This window comes from Suncus etruscus, chromosome 17, assembly GCF_024139225.1.
Source record: "Suncus etruscus isolate mSunEtr1 chromosome 17, mSunEtr1.pri.cur, whole genome shotgun sequence".
Classification (NCBI taxonomy): domain Eukaryota; kingdom Metazoa; phylum Chordata; class Mammalia; order Eulipotyphla; family Soricidae; genus Suncus; species Suncus etruscus.
Genome location: NC_064864.1, coordinates 46,470,307 through 46,488,294, shown reverse-complemented (window position 1 = coordinate 46,488,294; position 17,988 = coordinate 46,470,307). Strand labels below are relative to the sequence as shown.

Below are 17,988 nucleotides of genomic sequence, written 5' to 3'. Positions count from 1 at the left end.
CAGCAGGGGGCGGGCCTGGGAGGCCCTCAGCAAATACCACAAGCCGGGACTGAGTGGCTGGAGTGTCTGGGTCAGCATTCACAGGGAACAGGCTAGACCCAGGCCAGAGAACAGGGGCTTTCAAGAGGAGTGGGGGAGGGGAGGCCTAAAGGGCAGCATCTCCCCTCCACCACCAAGAACCCCAGGCCTGGAGAGCGGGGAGTCGGGGGTAAGAGGCAAAGCAGGGTGGGACTGCGCCATTATATTTATTAGAAGGCTGAATTTCGGTGTGTGCTCTAGACAGATTACAGAATACCTGTGCCTTGAGAACAGGAATTCCACGGTTCATACAAAGTGCTCGCTACAGGAAGTTGCTGTGTCAAAATCCAGGCAAAGGCCCAGCTTGGGGCAGGCCCCTCCTCCCCCGCTGACCTCCACAAGGGCTATGCTGATTTTTATTTTATTATTTCTTTTATTTCTCTTTATTATTATTAATATTATTATTTGCTTTCGCTGTGGTCACTATCATTGGCAAAGTTCCTGTCCCCTTTCCTGGACATAGGTCCTGTCTGGAAGATCCCACTCTGAGGCTATAGATGGCAAAAGCTGCTTGAGAAGTGGCCTTCAAATGGAGGAGGGTGAGGAGGAAGCAAGAGAAATCATTCTTGGTTTAAAAATATTAAAAAAAAAAAAAAAAAAAAGCCCCACATTCTATGGGTCATTCCTTAGTCAGTGATCAAACTGCCCCAAACAAAAGGTCAGTGAGTAGCTCAGAGGTTCCTCACAGGCTGAGTGGGGAGGGCTGGGTCCCACCTCCCTCCAAGGCTTGAGGGTAAACTGAGGCTCCTTCTAGCCTGGGGGAGTAGGAAGAGGGAGAACGAAAAGGGAGAGAGGAGAAAGGAGTGAATGAATTCATCGCTATGAAGTAGATGCCTTCCCAACTCAAGGGCCACCTTAGGCCCAGCCAGACCAACTCCCACTGTCACCTCCAAGTCCAGGAGAGTCATAAAAAAAACCCAAGAACCCAAAAAATAAAAACAAAGCCCAAAACAAACAAAATTCAAAAGGAAAAGTCTTGGGGAATGAAGGAAGAGGGCTGGGCAGGAAGGTAGGTGGGCAGATCTCTGAATGCATCATTCCTGAGCCCCTGAGGCCTGGGGGGGAAGATTCCCCAGCGCCCCCTGCCCGAGTGGCGTTAGCTCGTCACGTAGTGCTTGGTGGACGGCTGCCCATACACCCTGTAGAAATCCTGGTGGCCAGGCTGCTGGGAGGCATCGAGCCAGTCTCTGACCGCCAGGCCAGGAAGGGACTGGGGCACGGTGGGTGGTGCGGGCGGGAGCGGGTGTGAGTACTCCTGTGAGGGCACTGTCCAGGGGAAGTGGCCGGAGCGGGGGTAGGGCTGGTGGCTGCCATGGTTGGCCACGGAAGAACAGTAACAGTTGTCCACAGAACAGACGAGAATCTTGCGGCCGCCATACTGGGGAAGCATGGGCTGCTGGGGAGCAGAGCCATTGGGGTACTGCGATGGGGGGAACACAGGGCTTGAGTGCACTGGTTGGGCACCGCCCGGCAGCGCCACCAAGTGCTGTGTGGAGCTGCAGGGCCCCAGAGGCTGCCCTGACTGGCCCTCGCCGCTGGCTGGGCCTGCTGCCCCATATTGGCTGCCCACTGGACCTGACGAGGTCTCCAGGAAACTGGCCTCAGGGAAGGCCGATGAGTGCTTGCGCTTCTCTGCCCCAGAGCTGCTCACGCCACACGGGTACAAGGGGACGCTCTGAAGAAAGGGCACTGGTGTGCCGAAGGGACCTGCGGAGAGTGTGGAGACAAAACTGGTCAGAGTTCCCATCTCACAGGGCTAAAGCAACAGTTCAATGGGCTGAGCATGCAGCAAACCTGGATTCGACCCCTGGCACCATATGGTCCACTGAGCATGCCATGAATGATCCCTGAGAGCAGAGCCAGGAGTAAACCCTGAGCACTACTCGTGTGGCTCCCAGTCTCTAGTCACGGCATGCTCCAAGCTTCTGGGGACCCTGCTCTTTCCATTTCTAAGGCCATGCCCACCACTACAAGGAGAAACAGATGAACCACTATTATTCCCAATTCACAATTGAACAGTTAGACACAGGTCAGACATTTGGCTTGCTGTCCCACAGCTGGAAATGGCAGAGCCAGGACAGGAAGGTCTGTCTGCCTAGGCCACACTGTCTGACCTTCACCCCAGCCCTTACATTGAGAATCACTGCTCACCTTCTAGCATTTTCCGCAGGTGCTTCTCCTTCTTGGCCACCTCATTCAGGAAGAGCTTGGAGTTCAGATGGCCAATCTTAGGGGGAGAAAGGCTGCTACCTGTGCAGGTCTGGGTCCTGGAGGCAGTGGATGGGACATCCGCTGAGAGAAGGCATCACCGTGAGCCCACCCACCACCCTGTGGGCTGGGGCCTCCCGCTTTATCTAAGTTCCCCTGATGGGGCCAGCTGCTCACCTGTCCATTAGGATTTTCACAGACTTGGTGTTCTAGGGGGAGAGATAAGGGTTAGTGGGAAAGTAACATGGGGTGAGGGGCTGTGGACTCTCCCTATTCCCAGATTCTCAACAAAGTGATGGGGGAAAGATAGGCACTCTTTTTGTTTGTTTTGGAGCCATAGACAATGGTTCTCAGGTAGTGTTCAAGGGGGGCTTTATTTGGTGCCAAACTGCATCTTCTATCACATGCTGTACTATCTCACTGGCCCCAGGTCACCATTTGTAGAAGGTAATAGTTGACAAAGGCTGGACTGGATCCTGCTTGTATGCAGGAGGTCTATGTTCAAGCCCCTGGTTCCTCAGCATTAACAGGAGCAAGCCCCAAAAGCAAGGATCTGGGAGTAGGCAACTCCCAAAAGAAAGCAAACATTTATTGAACACTTAGTACATGACAAACTTTCTCTAACTTCATCAGTCTACAAAGCTGCCCTGGACAGAAGGTGGGGGGCCTAAAATGCTCAATACTTGCTCTGAAATCCTCAGGGCCAACTGTTTTACAATCTGTTTTGGCATGGGAGGAGGTATGTCACACCCAGATGTTCAGAGCTTACTCCTGGCTCAGGGATCAGTATTGGCAGGGTTTAGGGGACCGGATTAGGGGGGAGTGAATTGTAGGAAGGCTGGCAGTATGCAAGTAAGAGCCTCATTTTGGCCAGAACTCCCAGTAGAACACTAGATTTCTTTTGTTTGTTTGTTTGTTTTTATGGGTCACACCTGGCAGTGCTCAAGGGAACCATATTGAATTCCTGGCTCTGTGCTTGGGGGGGGGGCATTCCTGGGGGTGCTTGGGGAACCATATGGGAAACTCCTTACCTACTGTGCTGTCACTCTGGCCCCTACCAGATTCTTTGATTTTTTTTTTTTGGGGGGAGGCACACCTGGCTGTGTCCAGATATTACTCCTGGCTCTGCACTCAGGGATCACTCCTGGCTGTACTCAGAGGGCCATATTGGGTTCCAGGGGGTTAAACTCAGGTTGGCTACTTCCAAGATAAATGCCCTACACTCCCATCCACTGTACTATCCCTGGGCCCCAACCACATGCTTTTTTATTTTGGGTTTTGGGCCACACCCTGTGGTGCTCAGGGACTGCTTGAGGCAGTGTTGAGGATCAAAGGAGGCCTCCTGCATGCAGAGCATGTGCTCAGCCCTTTGAGCCACCTCCTAGGCCCCAGGACACCATATTCCAATCAATGCTTCTGCAGCAAAATGAATATTCATACCAAGTGAGAGATACAAAGCTCTCAAATGACCACTATCAGTGCAAGTCAAGCAAGCAGCTGATCCAGGACCAAAAGTGGTTGGTTCGAATCCCGGTGTCCCATATGGTCCCCCGTGTCTGCCAGGAGCTATTTCTGAGCAGACAGCCAAGAGTAACCCCCGAGCACCGCCGGGTGTGGCCCAAAAACAAAAAACAAAACAAAAAAAAAATCTGGAATTGGGAACTAAGGTATTAGAACAACATGACCTGTCAAGGGCTATGGTATTGAACCCCACACCCTCTCCACAGCCTAAGGCAGAGAAGCTTTCTGGTGGGGCATGGGTTGAGGGAGCAAAACTTTCCAGGGCCTGGCTCAGCCCACCTTCATGAAGCTGACATCCTCGGTCTTATCGAAGAGCAGCTGCAAGGAGCCCAGAAGTTTCTTGGCCTCCTGCATGCGCTCCCCCAGGTGCAGCGCCTGTGCTGCGTTCTCGCTGCAGAACTTGGCCTGCGCCTTGTCCAGGACCTCCACCGTCTGCCGCAGGTCCTCATCCAGCAGCTGGTGGAGCTTCTCGTACTGCAGCCGCACTTCCTCCTTCAGCTGGTTCACCTTCTCCTGTGGACAATGGGGTCACGGGTAGGTGGGTGGGCAACTCAGCCTTGCTGCTGCCTGTTCTTCCATCCCGGACAGTGGAGCCTGGGACCCCAAATTCCTACACTGCATACCTCAAAATGTGATCTACCATTCAGACAAAGCAAGGGGCCAGGCACCCGTGGAACCAGTGGGGGCTTCACTGCTGAGTTCACTGAATGACCAAGGGATCCCAGGGGACGGCACAAGAATTGTCAGGAACCGGCCCAAGCTGACCTGATCGGGGACTTAACTACCTCCACCAGGCGCTTGTCGGTCTCCAGTTTGTACAGCTGGTCCTCAATGTCCTGCTCCCGCTCCTCCAGCCGGTCCTGCTGCTTCATCAGCATCTTCTGTAGAGAGAGTGGGGTATGCCTTAGAGGTGAGCGCTGTCCTCCCCCGTCCCAGATGATGGGAATGCCTGTCACTGAACCCTCCTTGCCTCAGGGGGAATTCTGACAGCTGTCTGTTCAGTTTGTTCCAGTCAGTGGAACTGGAGTCCCCTCCCACACACACCTAAGCTTTGTTCTAAGCAGCCCCCCCACATGCAGACCTCTCTGATCTTTGGTGGCACAGTCAGTGCTGTCCTCTTTTCAGAGGGGAGGAAAGCAAGGTGAGAGACGATCGGTAATCCAGCTAGAGTCCTCTAGTGATGGGCAGGGCTGGACCTCAGAAACCTAGTCAGGCAGCACAACTGGTTCTTCTCAGGAGGCTAAGGACGTGCTATATTCCTGAGGAGCCCACCTCCCAGGTGACAGCAACCTACTAAAGTCATGGGTCCCTGAGACCACCCAAAACTTCCTTTATACTTGGGAGCTTTGCCCAGATAGCCCTTCCCCTTGCATCAAGAGCCAGACCCCGAAAGCCCTTAGTAGCTTGCACAGCCCCTCAGGTGGAAAGGGGACGCTGGCACCACTGACTGTCTGACTGCCCATCTACCTGCCATCCCCCACCACGCCCTGCAATGTGGGCAGCTCCTCCTGCCTTGACTGTGCAATGGGGCTGTCACCACCATAGCCATTCTAGATGGCAGCACAGGCTACGGCAGCTCAAGTTAATATAATCTAAGATTTGTCAGCAGTTCTTTAGCAACGCTGCCCCTGGTGAAGTGCTCAGCCAGCGACATGTGGGAAAGGGGAGATAGTACACCAGCGTAGGGCACTGGCCTTGCACACAGCCGACACCAGTTCAACCCCATATAGTTCCCTAAGTGATCTCTGAGCACTGCCAGATGTCACCCTAACAAACAAAACATCCCCAAGTCCACATCTCTCTGTAGTAGCTGGTGGCTATGTCTCAAGCACATGGGCACAGGGGGACCTGCTGCTCAGTGAGCTCTGGCAGAATGAACCTGCTGCTGGGGCTCTGGGCCCAGCCCTCCTCCACTCAAAGGCTCTTGGAAACCAGGCTTGGCTACTGACCTGCACCCCCTTCCTCACCGGACATATAAGAGTTCTAGACCTAGACGTGAAACATGATCACTGAGTAAATCCAGGGCTCCTGCACCAACAAAGACTTGCCAGAGTTCACAGGGCATGGGTCTGCTCTTCCGCCTGCTCAGGAATGCTTATGCTTCCTGTCCACCCGCAGGTTTCACCTCTGCCCCCAACTCCCACCACCCACATCCAGCTGGTTTCCACAGTAAGCTGCCACCAGCCTTTCTCTTTTGCTCTTCCCCCCACTGGACAAATGGGGAAATCAAGGCCGTCAGACCACTTTATGGGTGACTACCCTGAACACAAAAGCAAGGTGATGTGGAGGGCATCTAAAGATCAAGTTGTTGAAGGGGCCCCAGGTTTTCCAGCTTAGAATTTGCTCAGAAAAGCGAGAGCGGCCGCTACAAGTTAACCTTTAAATGACCCAGGGCAATCTCTAGAAGCCAACCCAGGAGGGCCAGGAGGGCCCGGAGAACGGGCATAAAGAGCTGGGATGTGAGCTTGCTGGGGAGAAGCCCAGCTCTGCTGATCACCCACCAGGATAATTGCCCCCACCCCATTTGGGTCCCTTAATACCACATGGTGTGGACCCCCCCCCAAACAAAAGCAAACCTGGCAGTGTCCTAGGAGCAGGGGAATCTAGGCACCTCTCACTGGTCTCCAGTAAGTTTCGAGGTTCAAGCAGTGCAGCAAGGCAGAGACTTAGTGGTCTATGGCAGGTGACCATGGAGAGATTAGGCCCAGGCCCTCAAACTCTTCCTGCTGGCTGCCTCCTACCAGTGATCTGAGGGGTGGGGGCAGGACTCCTCAGGGCCACTGTGGCCTCCCAGGGCCCCTGGGGACCAGGACCAGCACCCTACACCTGTGCACAGGGTCTCCTTGCTGCTGGTGGCCGATACCAAGGGGCATGTCCGCTGTACCTCAAAGGGGAAGATAAAGGCAGCCACAATTCAGAACCCAGTTTCCCCAAGGAGGAGCGGATGTTTACTCCCACGCTTAAGAATCCTCCCTTCGGAGCCGGAGAGATAGCATGGAGGTAAGGTGTTTGCCTTTCATACAGAAGGTCATCGGTTCGAATCCCATAGTCCCATATGGTCCCTCGTGCCTGCCAGGAGCAATTTCTGAGCATGGAGCCAGGAGTAACCCCTGAGCACTGCCGGGTGTGACCCAAAAACCACACACACACAAAAAAAAAAAAATAAAAAGAATCCTCCCTGCACCCCTTCAAGCCAAGGGGGTACTTCCTGCCCGGTGGAGGGGATCAGCCTCCTCCCACTCCTTTTAGGTCTTTCTCAGAACTCTGTAGGCAGCAGCACCTCTGCTTTGAGCCCTCAGGCTCAGAGTAGTGCCTACAGGCCCAGGGGCCTCTGAGGTGTAGATCCCCAGACTTAGCAAAGGCAGGTTTTTTTTTTGTTTTGTTTTTTTGGTTTTTGGGTCACACCTGGCGGTGCTCAGGGGTTACTCCTGGCTGCCTGCTCAGAAATAGCACCTGGCAGGCACAGGGGACCATATGGGACACCGGGATTCGAACCAACCTCCTTTGGTCCTGGATCAGCTGCTTGCAAGGCAAACGCCACTGTGCTATCTCTCTGGGCCCTTTTTTTCACAGAGATTTTTTTTTGGGGGGTAAAGGCAGGTTTTATTATTATTACTTTCGTATAGCCCAGAATTCCCACAGCCTCAGCCATCTGCCAGTCCAGTCTAAACTAAAAATGTTTCCTCTCTACAGCTTGGAGGCCATGGGGCTCAGGTCTCTAAGAGAGGGGGACAGGGAACTGGAAGAACAAGGCCAGGGGAACACACACCCAACAAGCAGGTGATGACAATCCCTAGCCCGCCCCACCCTTTTAGTAGAGTAGGGGACCCCCGCTCCTTCAGGGCCTGGGAAATTGAAGGGATGCCCATTGCTGTTCCTTCAGTCTCCACTTTGAGTCTGCCAAGTTACTGAATCAGGATGCAGAGAAGCAGGAAGATGGGGCGTAGAGGAAGTGAGGCCCAGGCCCCTCCCCACTACCAGCAGCCTCTTTTCCAATCTACCCTCAGGCACTACTGCTGAGGCCCCACTCCCCGAAAAGAACCCCAGAGCTAGGGCTCGGCCCAGATTTTGCAGTTTGATTCAGAGCAAGGCATCTCCAAACAGGAGAGCAGGGGAGAGAGTCACTTTACAAATTGCTCCTGGCCCCAGTGAGTCACAGGGGCTGCGGTACCTTCAGGTGTGTGGGGGCAGAGCTGAGCCTGCCTGAGACACTTGAGGGGCCTCCTGCAGGTGAGGTCCAGCCCCACCCAGGCCCACGGCTCAGGTGGCTTCTGTCCCCTCCTGCCCCATCCTTGGTGCCAACTCAGTCTGCTCCTGGGCCTACAAGGGCAAAAGCAGGAGAGAGCTTGGGGGAACTTAAGGCCCACCCCTATAGCCCAGAACCTGCTCCTCACACCTGTTGCTTGCAGTGCTATCCCAGAGGTCCCCAAACTTAACTGACCTCCCTCCTTTACAGAAAACAGTGTCCCCCCCAATGCTCCCCTGAATCTGTCTAGCACCCTGGAGGAGGGGTAGCAGGTCTGTCCCATGTAGGAAACCCTGTCCTGGGTTATCTCATTTGCTCTGAGGTTCTGGGGGGCCCAAGACTCCTGTCCCAGGAAAGCCTCACTTCCCCCTGGAGCCGCCTGGCCAGGCTCAGCTGGCATTTTTGGTGCCAGACTGGACTGGGCAGATGGGTGAGGCCATGGAGACTCTGGGTTGTATAAAAGTTAATAAATAATAATAATAAAACCCTCAAATCAACCTTGAAGAGAAGCAAGGTCAGTAGGGAACAGGGCTTCACGGACCAGGTCAGAGGCAGAGCTGAGGCCCACAGACAAGGACGGGGCTGTAAGCAGAGGGAGGAGGGCTGCTGGGGCACCTCCTATTTCTCATCCCTTCCCACAGCCGCTCCCCCAGCATCACCCTGGCCTCAGACCTGCTTCCAGCAATTCATTAAGCCTCCTCTCTTGCCTAGGACCCCCATCCCCAATTCCCTGTCACAGCCCTTGCCTGGGCTACTGTGCTGGGCTAACCACAGATGCAAACAGTAAAGAGGCGCCGGGAGAGGAGCGGCTGCACCTCGCAGGCTGCCCCCAGCCACTGAGAGGGCTTCCCAGCTGCAGAGTGGAATTAGCTTTTGCCACGCAGAGAGCAGCGCTCTGGGGCAGCAGAACAAAGAGGCGAGAGAGAAAGCCCCCCTTTGTCTGGGTTTCAATGCCAGGCCAGCCGGGAAGAGAGGCTTTCCCAGAGCCAGGGTGAGCCAGCCTGCTCGCCCAGGGCAGAGGCCCCATGGGCTGGGGTCACCTTCTGTGCTCTGCCACCCTGACCCCAGCACAGCTCAGCAGGATTCAGCCAGGCATCTACCTACGATGCCGGCTCCAGGCAACTAACTCACCCTAAAGGGACTCCTGTCTTGTTGGCCTTCCTCACACCCCACCCAGTGAGAAAGTCTCTCCACCCCCAACCACCAAGGGCCTGGGGCAGGCAAGCACCAGCTGGCACCTCTCAGATGACCACCAGGCAGGTCCACGCCCCTATTGAGCAGGTGTGCAATGAGCCAGCAGGGCCCCGCAGACACACCCACACTCCTGCACTCATGAGAGCAGCCTCATGACCCAGTCATTCACAGTGCTCTTGCATGCACACAGACTCAGGAAAAAAGATCCCTCACGTGTGCATGAGGTACACAACTGGGCACTCACACACCTGCCAATGCAGCATGGCCCAGAGCAACCAGCGCAGGGCAATCAATAGGGTGTGTGTGACAGGTACCCAGCTCTGTCAGCAGGGTCATAGGTCGTAGGGGAGCTTTGCGGGCTGGACCCTTTCTGTGCAGCCCAGGAAGGAGCAAAGAACTCTCTCACTTCACACAGGCAGGTCTGCCCCTCCTACTCTCAGAATGTTGGGGAGGGGTGATTAGTGGGTGCTGGGACAGCATCATCCCCTCAGCCCTTCACCAGGAAACAGAGACCTGACAGGACACCTCAGGGCAATGTAGTGGCAGGACACTCTAACTCCTAGCAGGTAGGTTCAGAACTGATCCAAGCAGTGGGCTCCCCTCCTTAGAGGACAAGTGTTCCCTCAGCGCTCACTGAACCTGTAAAAATGCAAGGAGTACTTCTGACATTGCTCCAGGCCCCAGGCATGAGAGGGATGGTGATGCCCACAGCTGCACTGACACAGCCCTGCATGCATAGTCAGGCCTGATGTGGGTCTCAGCCTAAGGTGAGGGAACGGTCCCAGCTCCGAACAACCCCCTCTACTGTTGCCTACTGATGGTTGGATGAAGGTCTGATGACCAAGGACTGCCAGTGGGAGACCACCTGGATGTCTCCACTGTAGCACAGAGACAGAACAATTTTCAGGGGCCCAGAGTAACTAACTGTAGGGTATTTGCCTGGCATGCAGCTGCCCAGAGTGATCCTTAAAACACAGGACCAGGGCCCGGAGAGATAGCACAGCGGCGTTTGCCTTGCAAGCAGCCGATCCAGGACCAAAGGTGGTTGGTTCAAATCCCGGTGTCCCATATGGTCCCCCGTGCCTGCCAGGAGCTATTTCTGAGCAGACAGCCAGGAGTAACCCCTGAGCACTGCCGGGTGTGACCCAAAAACCAAAAAAAAAACAAAACAAAACAAAAAAAAAAACACAGGACCAAGCAAGAGTAAGCCCTGAGTACCACCTGCCAGGTGAGACAACTCCCCCCTCAAAAAAAGGTTTCCCAGGGGCTGGGAAGGTGGCGCTAGAGATAAGGTGTCTGCCTTGTAAGCGCTAGCCAAGGAAAGGACCGCGGTTCGATCCCCTGGTGTCCCATATGGTCCCCCCCAAGCCGGGGGCAATTTCTGAGCACTTAGCCAGGAGTAACCCCTGAGCGTCAAACGGGTGTGGCCCAAAAACCAAAAAAAAAAAAAAAAAAAAAGGTTTCCCACATCTAGGCTGGACATGGGTCATCATCCAATAAGCATCTGGGCCTCAGAATGATGTGGGCAGGTGGCAGAAGCAAGCCTGACTGGGGACACTCTGCTAGTCCTCCCCGCTGGGTTCAGCTCTAGCTGTGGTCCAGACCCATGGGAATGTTCAAGTATATGGTAGGACAGTGGAAAGTTCTCTCTAGTCCCTACAGCACTTCAGCAGCCCCCACTTCCCTAAGGCAAAGTGCAAGAAGCAGAGCTGTCAGAGGCAGGTGCCAGTGGCTAGGTCTCTGTGCCTGGATGTGGGAAAGGGCCCACCCAGCCAAAGGCCCCTCCTCCTGGCAGGCCCAGAGCGGAAGCCCTTGCAATGGGGGCTTCCGCTCATCTACTCAGGGCAGGAGAGCTCTTCCTCAGTAAGTCTGGCTCATTCTTGCCAGGGACACTGGGCTATTTAAATTTCCAACTCCAGTGCCCTGGGGTACCAGAGAGAAGCAGGAGGTCTGGGGTGGGGGAGCTGGGAGAGGGATGAGACTTAAGCTGCAGAGCACAGATGCTGAGTGCACAGAATTGCACATCTGGCCCTGATGCAACCCCCTACTTCTGAGCCTGCCCACACCAGGAAGAGGAAGGAGCGTGAATACATACATACATACATACATACATGCACGCACACACAGACACAGCTGCTGACAAAGTTCAGTGCCAGCTCCCACCCTGCGTCTCCCATGAGTAATGGATCAGTGTGACATGCTGGTGGGAATCCCAGGTAATATTACACACACATGTGCCACCCACCCCAACCCCGCAACCATACAGAGAGGAGACAGGTGCACTTGGGCAAAGCAGACAGTCTCAGACACTCGCAAACACAGACAAGCACCTAAAGAACCCTCCTCCTCCTCCTCCTAAGTCAGGTACAATTACGTTTTCTCCCGCACCCAAATTAAAGACACTCCTAGCACTCACACACTAAGAGCAAAACCATGGTATGTGTACACAGACAGTCGTCACCCTGGTGACTGCCCCCACTCCACCCTGTTCCTTTCAGCTATGGCTCCCTCTTTTGCACCACCTCACCACTTCCTACTGCTGCTCCAGAGATAGAAAACTGGACAGCCCTGCTTTCTCCTGCCTCTGCACTTTTCCCAGCCCCCCCCATTTTTTATTTTAATTGGTGGTAGGGTTGGGCCAAAACTAGTGATGCTCAGAGGTAACTCCTGGATCTGCAAGCAGGAATCAATCCAAGCAATGCCTGGGGGAATACATGGGATGCCAAAATAGAACCAGGGCTGGCCACATGCAAGACAAGTGCTTGCCTGCTGTACTATGGCTCTGACCCCCCCAATCTTTCTAATTTTACTAATAGCAGTGACTTCCCAATATTAGGAAAAGGCTTGGCTTGTCCTAAGTATTTGTGTATGGGGTGGTAGGGAGTGGGTTGGGCGGGCACCAAGGACTCCTCAGCTTCCCCCAGCCTCTGCCTTTGCCAACCCCAGAGAGCAGGAGGGAGAAAGGCTCTAACTCTCCATCCCTCCCACTTCCCCGAAGAAACCAGAGGCCCTGTCCTGGCACACACAGAAAGCCAAGACCCGTCCATCGCCTGGAAACTAATTATAGAGCAAATTTTATTTGCTGTTGCTGCTCTTAACCTGTGGTAGCCCTCCTCGCCTTTTGTTAGTTGTATGTGTATATTTTTTAATTGCTAAACAATGACTCATTCTGACTGGTCCCCCCACAGGAAACAGCCCCCATCTACAACTGTCCCCAGCTCAGAGCTTCCTCATACCCAAGCTCCCCTCTGGCCCTGGCTAGCCTTCAGGGGCCCCCACCCATAAACACTCCCAGGCCTTCCACTACCAGCCTAACCTCACCCTCATGATATCACACCCAGGCCCCGAGCTGGGGCTTCTGAGATGGCTCAGTCAGTCTCTGGCTAACCCCTTCTTTCTGGTATGACTCAACCCTGAAAGCCAGGGGACCGGGGAGGGAGCTCAGAGCACCCCCCTCCAGGAAAGAGGACGGAAGTAAGTATTGCCTCAGTCAGTCCTGCTCCGAAGAAGCAGCCAGACCCAGAGGCCCGAGGGGGAAGGTGGTTTTGACATTGGCTGCTGCTGCAGGGTGTATACAATGGGAGGGGATGCGGTTCTGTAATCACCAGCAGCCCAGGGGAGCCAGCTGCCTGAAACCAGATTGCAAGGCAGCTCAACCTTAAACCCACAGGATTCTTTTTCCGTCTTCCACTTCTCCTCCCCAAATGTGGGAGGGCTGTGATCAAGGGCTGGGCTGGGCTGGGGGGAGAAAAAAGGGCTCGGGGTGAAGAAGGCACAGACTTTAAGGCTCTTTTACGCAGGCAGAGGCATGCACCGCCACACAGGCACACAGAGAAGGATTCTCACACTCAGGAAAGATCTCAGCGCCTGGGCTCCCTGTCTGCCGCTGCCGGCGGCTGTCCAGGCCTTGTGCCGAGATCCTGAGGTTCTCCTCTCCCTCCGGAAGCACCCCCTCAGCCCCCCGATGCGTTTCCAATAGGGCTTGAAACTAACATGGCTGCTTTTGTTTACTTCCTCATTGGTATGCCAGCATCATGGATCATGTCAGCCACAGCCGCGGCATCAGGACACTCATTACATAAACAGCAGCTGGAGAAGCAGGACCCGGGTCACTGCCTTGGTGACTTCCCATCGGGCCCACAGAAACAAAAACCCAACAACTCAAGGGGGGAAAGAGCTGAGCGCTAAACAAACTCTCCCAGGCAGGGAGGGCCCCACTCCCGGTTCGGTTCTATCAATGAGTTCCAAGATGGGCCCTGACGAGTACAGGTGCAGGAATGGATCGAGCCTTGGGTCCCAGGGCTTCCCTCCTAGGCACCCCCCAAGTTCCAGAGCAGAAGAGTCTGAGGACTGCAGTGCCCAGTTAGTTAGTTTAAGCCTGTGGGGCAGGGAGGTCGGTGCCAGGGCGAGGAGAGGAAGCGCAAGTGCGCGCGGGTGCGAGGGTGCGGGGTGCGGGGTGCGAGGGTACTTGCCCGGATCTCGTTCCTCCGGATCTCCACGTCGCACACGGAGTGTCCCTGGTGCGCCCCGCTGTAGTAGCAGCAGTACTGGCACACGGCCACCTGCTCGGCCTCGCAGTGGTAGAGGCGGTAGGCGTTGTGCTGCGGGCAGCTCCAGGCCCGCACGTCGTCCGCTTCCACCAGGAGGTGCCCGCGGGCGGTGGAGGGCTGCTGCAGGTGCGTCTGCACGTGGGACTGGCAGCAGGGCGCCTCGCAGCGCAGGCAGACCTTCTGCGCGGGCAGCGGGGGGCCGCGGCGGCAGAACACGCAGTGCAGCGCCGCCGCCGGCTTCTCCACGTGCAGGGCGTTGAACTTCTCCACGATGTTGGTGAGCTTCAGGTTCTTCTCCAGGCCCGGCTTCTGGTTGTAGGCCTGGTTGCATTCGGGGCAGCGCACCAGGCCGCTGTCCTTGGCCCACGCCTCTCCGATGCAGCCGCGGCAGAAGTTGTGCTTGCAGGGCAGCTGCACGGGCTCCACGAAGACGTGCAGGCAGATGGGGCAGATGAGCTCCTCCTCGAAGCAGTTCTTCCAATTCTCCGCCATGGTGGCGGCGGCCGTGGCGACGACGGCGACGGCCGCGGGCTGGAGGCCCGGGCCGGCCTCCCCCACTCCCCGGGGCGTGGGCACGGGCCGGGCCGATCCGTCGGGGGCTGAACCTCCGGGAAGCCCGTGGGGCCCCGCACGCCGGTCGGCGGTGACCGTCGCTCGGTCACCCGCACCTTCCCAGGCGCGCCCGCTCCCCGCAGGAGGAAGCCTCGGTCCTCACGCCGCGCGCGCAGCCGGCGGCGGCAGCAGCAGCAGCAGCAGCAGCGTCGCCTCCTCCTCCTCCTCGTCTTCTTCCACCTCCTCCTCGTCGTCGTCGCGAGCGCCTAGCGGGAGGCGGCCGACTGCGCCGCCGTGGCCGGGGCAGCAGCCCTGGAGGGGAGCGCCGGGGTCCAAATTCCATAGACGAGCCCGCCTCCCCGTCGTCGGTGCCCGCCGGGCCGGGCCGGGCCGGGCCGGGCGAGGCTAAACTAGGGCAGCGGCCTGCGCTCGCTCCGGCCCCGCCGCGGCCGACATGGGGGCGCGCCCCGGGGCCGCCGCAAACACTTCCTCCGGGCGACGGCGGCTCCCCTTAGGGGCTCGCCGGGGTCCGGACAGCTGGCAGGGTCCGAGGCCCGTCGCGGGCGGGCGGACTCCGGGTTGCTGCGTGCGCGCAGGGCCGGCCGGCCGGCCAGCCAGTCATTCAGCTGAAATTCCAGTCCGCGGCCGGAGAGACACCGACCGGCCCGCCCGCCTCTGCCTTCCTCCTCCCTTCACAAATAGGAACGGAAGGGGGAGGGAGAAGTGGAAAAAAAAAAGAAATAAAAAAAGGCACGCCAACCCCAGAGAGAGGAGGAGGAGGAGGAGGGACGAGCAAAGCAAGCCCCAATGGGGCTGACCCCCTCTTAGGCAGGCAGGCAGGCAGGCGCTCCACGCCGGGGACCGACCCCCCGTAGTCCGCCGCGCTGGGCGGGCGGGCGGGCGTCCGGGTCGCCGCTGCTGAGGAAAAACAAGGATTGATCAAACTAGAAAGGAATTTTTCTCAACTGCTAATGAACGAGCAGGAGAGCGCCGAGGAGAGGAGAGCAGAAGAGAGGAGAGGAGAGGCTCGGCCGCGGCCCTCCCCTTCCCTCCCCGCTCCCTCCCCCTGCGCCGCCCGCCCCCTTCCCCCCACTTTCTTTTCTTCTCAGGCCTCCCTCGCCCGCTCAGGCCCGACTGACTGGCGGAGCTCGGGGCCGCGGTGGGAGCTCGCCCGCCGGACGCTGTTGGGGCCCGAGGCCTCCCTCAGCGCCCAGCCATCTTGGTCCGACGCGCGCGCGCGCTCGCTCGCTCGCTCGCTCGCTCCGGGGCCTTCCCCGCACCTCGCTTCCTCGCTTTCCTTTCCCTTTGCGGGGCTTTTTTTTTTTCCCTAAGCCAAGGGCTGGCGTCTTCCTCCTCAGATGGAGAGAGAAAACGCCAAGTGCAGGTTTCTCTACCACCACCAGCCACCACCTCTGCTCCACCCACTCCGGCCCTTTCCTCCAAAAATAATTTTTTATAATAAAAGATGAGAATTGGAAGAAGTCAGCAGCAGCAGCAGCCGCAGGACGGCGAGCGCCCGCGGGTCCTCCCGGGCCGGCTGCCCAGGCGACGCGTCCAGCCCAGCCAGGGGCGGGCCCAATGGCCGGGCCGGGTCCGTTTGTCCGCCTGCGAGCAGCAGCGGCAGGCTTGGGAAGGGCAGAGAAGGAGGGCGCCCAGCGCAGGGGCTGTCGCCTCCGAGCTCCAGTTAATCCTCGGATCCAAAAGAGAAGGAAAAAAAGATACACCCAACACTCCTCACAAGCCACCTTCAGCCATCTTGCGCGCTAGGATTACTCCAGGAACCCTCCGTTTCATAAAAAAGAGCTGCGTCTCCGGGCCCCGAGCCTCCGCATTCCGGGGTCCCCGCCCCCTCTTAATAATGATCTCGAGAATAAAAAATAAATAAAGGCTCCTCAGGGCCGGGAAGTCCGCCTCTGGCTGCTTGCTCAGACTCTGGCACTTCTCTCCTTCACCCCAAAAACAAGACCCTCCACCGGGGCGCAGGGGGTTTGGGGTGAGCCTCGGCTAGGAGGAATGGCAAGGGCAGGCAGGGCGGCTCTCGCCCCCACCGCGAAGCTTCGAGGCGGGAGGGTGGGGAAAGAGGTGCACCGGCTCTCAGGGTGCAAAGGGGGTCCCCCCTCCAGTCTTCCCGCCACCGCCGGACCTCGGCGCTGCTGCGAGAGGCGGGGGAGAGGGAAGGGATACAATGGGCTCCTCCGAGGACCGCGCGGGCGGGCGGGCGGCCCCTAGGGTGGGGAGGCGAGCCGGCCGAGGACGGCGGGGAGCCGCTCGGACGCCCCAAGCGGGCCGAAAGGGGCGGAGGCGGCGTCGACATTAAGGCCGGTCCCGCTACTCGGAAGGGGGCGGGGCAGGGGAGGGGGGCGGCGAGGAGCGAAGCGGCGCCTTTGATCTGCACCCAATGGCCCGCCCACACTGGGGGCGGGGCTTTCTGTCCGGAAGTGCTGCACCATTGGTCGAAGCCCGGAGGCTCCTCCCCTTTCCCCCTCTTTGGTGCGGGTGCCGCGGAGAGTCTTCCCGCTATTGGTTCTCAGGACCACAGGCTCCGCCCTCTTGAAGGCGGGGCAAGACTTCGACGTTCACGTGACAGGCACGGAAACTTCAGCACTTTCAACGCTAGGGGGTGGGGCTTCAGGGTTCCACGCTTCTTAAACGGGCAATGACGCCGCTGTGCGGTGGGACCATCGCTTCTTCCTGGGTCACTTTGCCCCTGGCTCCTTTGACGTGAGAGCGAAAGTGTCAATCAGCGCTCCTCTGTCTGATGGAACTGAGCTGGGAATGGAAGGTTTACTAGGTGGCAATTTCCGTATGGTCGTTATAGTTCCCCCCCCCCCCCCCGCATTTCTGATTTTTATTTATTTACCCGTCTTATATTATTCTTTCCTAGGGAAATGCTTAGAGAACAGAGCCTGGAGTACAAGCTCTGAGCACCGCCTCCCACCCCCATCGCCCCAAAAATAAAAAAGAACTGGAGTTATGGGATAGGGACAGAGGGAGCACTTGCCTTCAATGTCTAAGCGTTGGGTTCTATTCTGGGCAGAAATAAAAAAAAGGCAATGTTCAAGTAATCTGCAAAAGATCTATTAGTCAAAATATTTAACAAAGACTCCTGGCTGAAAAGATTCCATGAAGAACATGTAGCCAAAAAAACCCACAACTTTTAAAATGTAAATAAGATTATTTACGTGACAGAGTAAGGAATTCACAGGGAATCTTCAAAAAAGTTTACATTTAAGTCAAGATCTCAGTGTTGGGGCTGGAGAGATAGCACGGAGGTAAGGTATTTGCCTTGCATGCAGAAGGATGGTGGTTGTAATCCTGGCATCCCATATGGTCCCCTGTGCCTGCCAGGAGAGATTTCTGAGCGTAGAGCTAGGAGTAACCCCTGAGCGCTGCCGGGTGTGACCCAAAAACCAATAAATAAATAAATAAATAAATATTTCAGTGTTTAGGAGTCAGGCAATTTACAACCTGGCAGAAAGAATGCTTCAAGGAAAAACAATTGCAAAAATTGGAGAAGACATGTTCCAGGGAGAAAGGCTGTATAATGAGAGAGAAAATAGGCTGGGCTGGAACACATGAAAGCCTTTTGGCCCAACTACAAACATGCTTGTAATTATGATGTTTAAATAAAGATTTGTT

The 17,988-nt window shown here is 56.6% G+C and overlaps 1 protein-coding gene across 1 annotated transcript; it reads right to left on the bottom strand.

The window, feature by feature from the left end:
* Positions 1-229: 229 nt before the first annotated feature.
* Positions 230-14,401, bottom strand: TRIM8 (tripartite motif containing 8). The gene is made up of 6 exons (XM_049764387.1): positions 13,720-14,401; positions 4,593-4,688; positions 4,087-4,320; positions 2,464-2,495; positions 2,230-2,345; positions 230-1,785 (listed from the first exon to the last, which is right to left on the bottom strand). The coding sequence occupies exons 1-6, from the start codon at positions 14,287-14,289 to the stop codon at positions 1,175-1,177; spliced, it is 1,659 nt and encodes a 552-aa protein (XP_049620344.1). The 5' UTR covers positions 14,290-14,401; the 3' UTR covers positions 230-1,174.
* Positions 14,402-17,988: the final 3,587 nt, after the last annotated feature.

Bases quoted from the DNA above. Each gene is read 5' to 3' on its own strand.
- TRIM8 (XM_049764387.1), bottom strand. From the start codon at position 14,289: ATGGCGGAGAATTGGAAGAACTGCTTCGAGGAGGAGCTCATCTGCCCC. The intron at 4,321-4,592 runs GTAGTTAAGTCC...CATTGTCCACAG, and splicing joins CCGACAAGCGCCTGGTGGAG to GAGAAGGTGAACCAGCTGAA. The intron at 2,346-2,463 runs GTGAGCAGCTGG...CACTGCCTCCAG, and splicing joins GTGAAAATCCTAATGGACAG to GACCCAGACCTGCACAGGTA.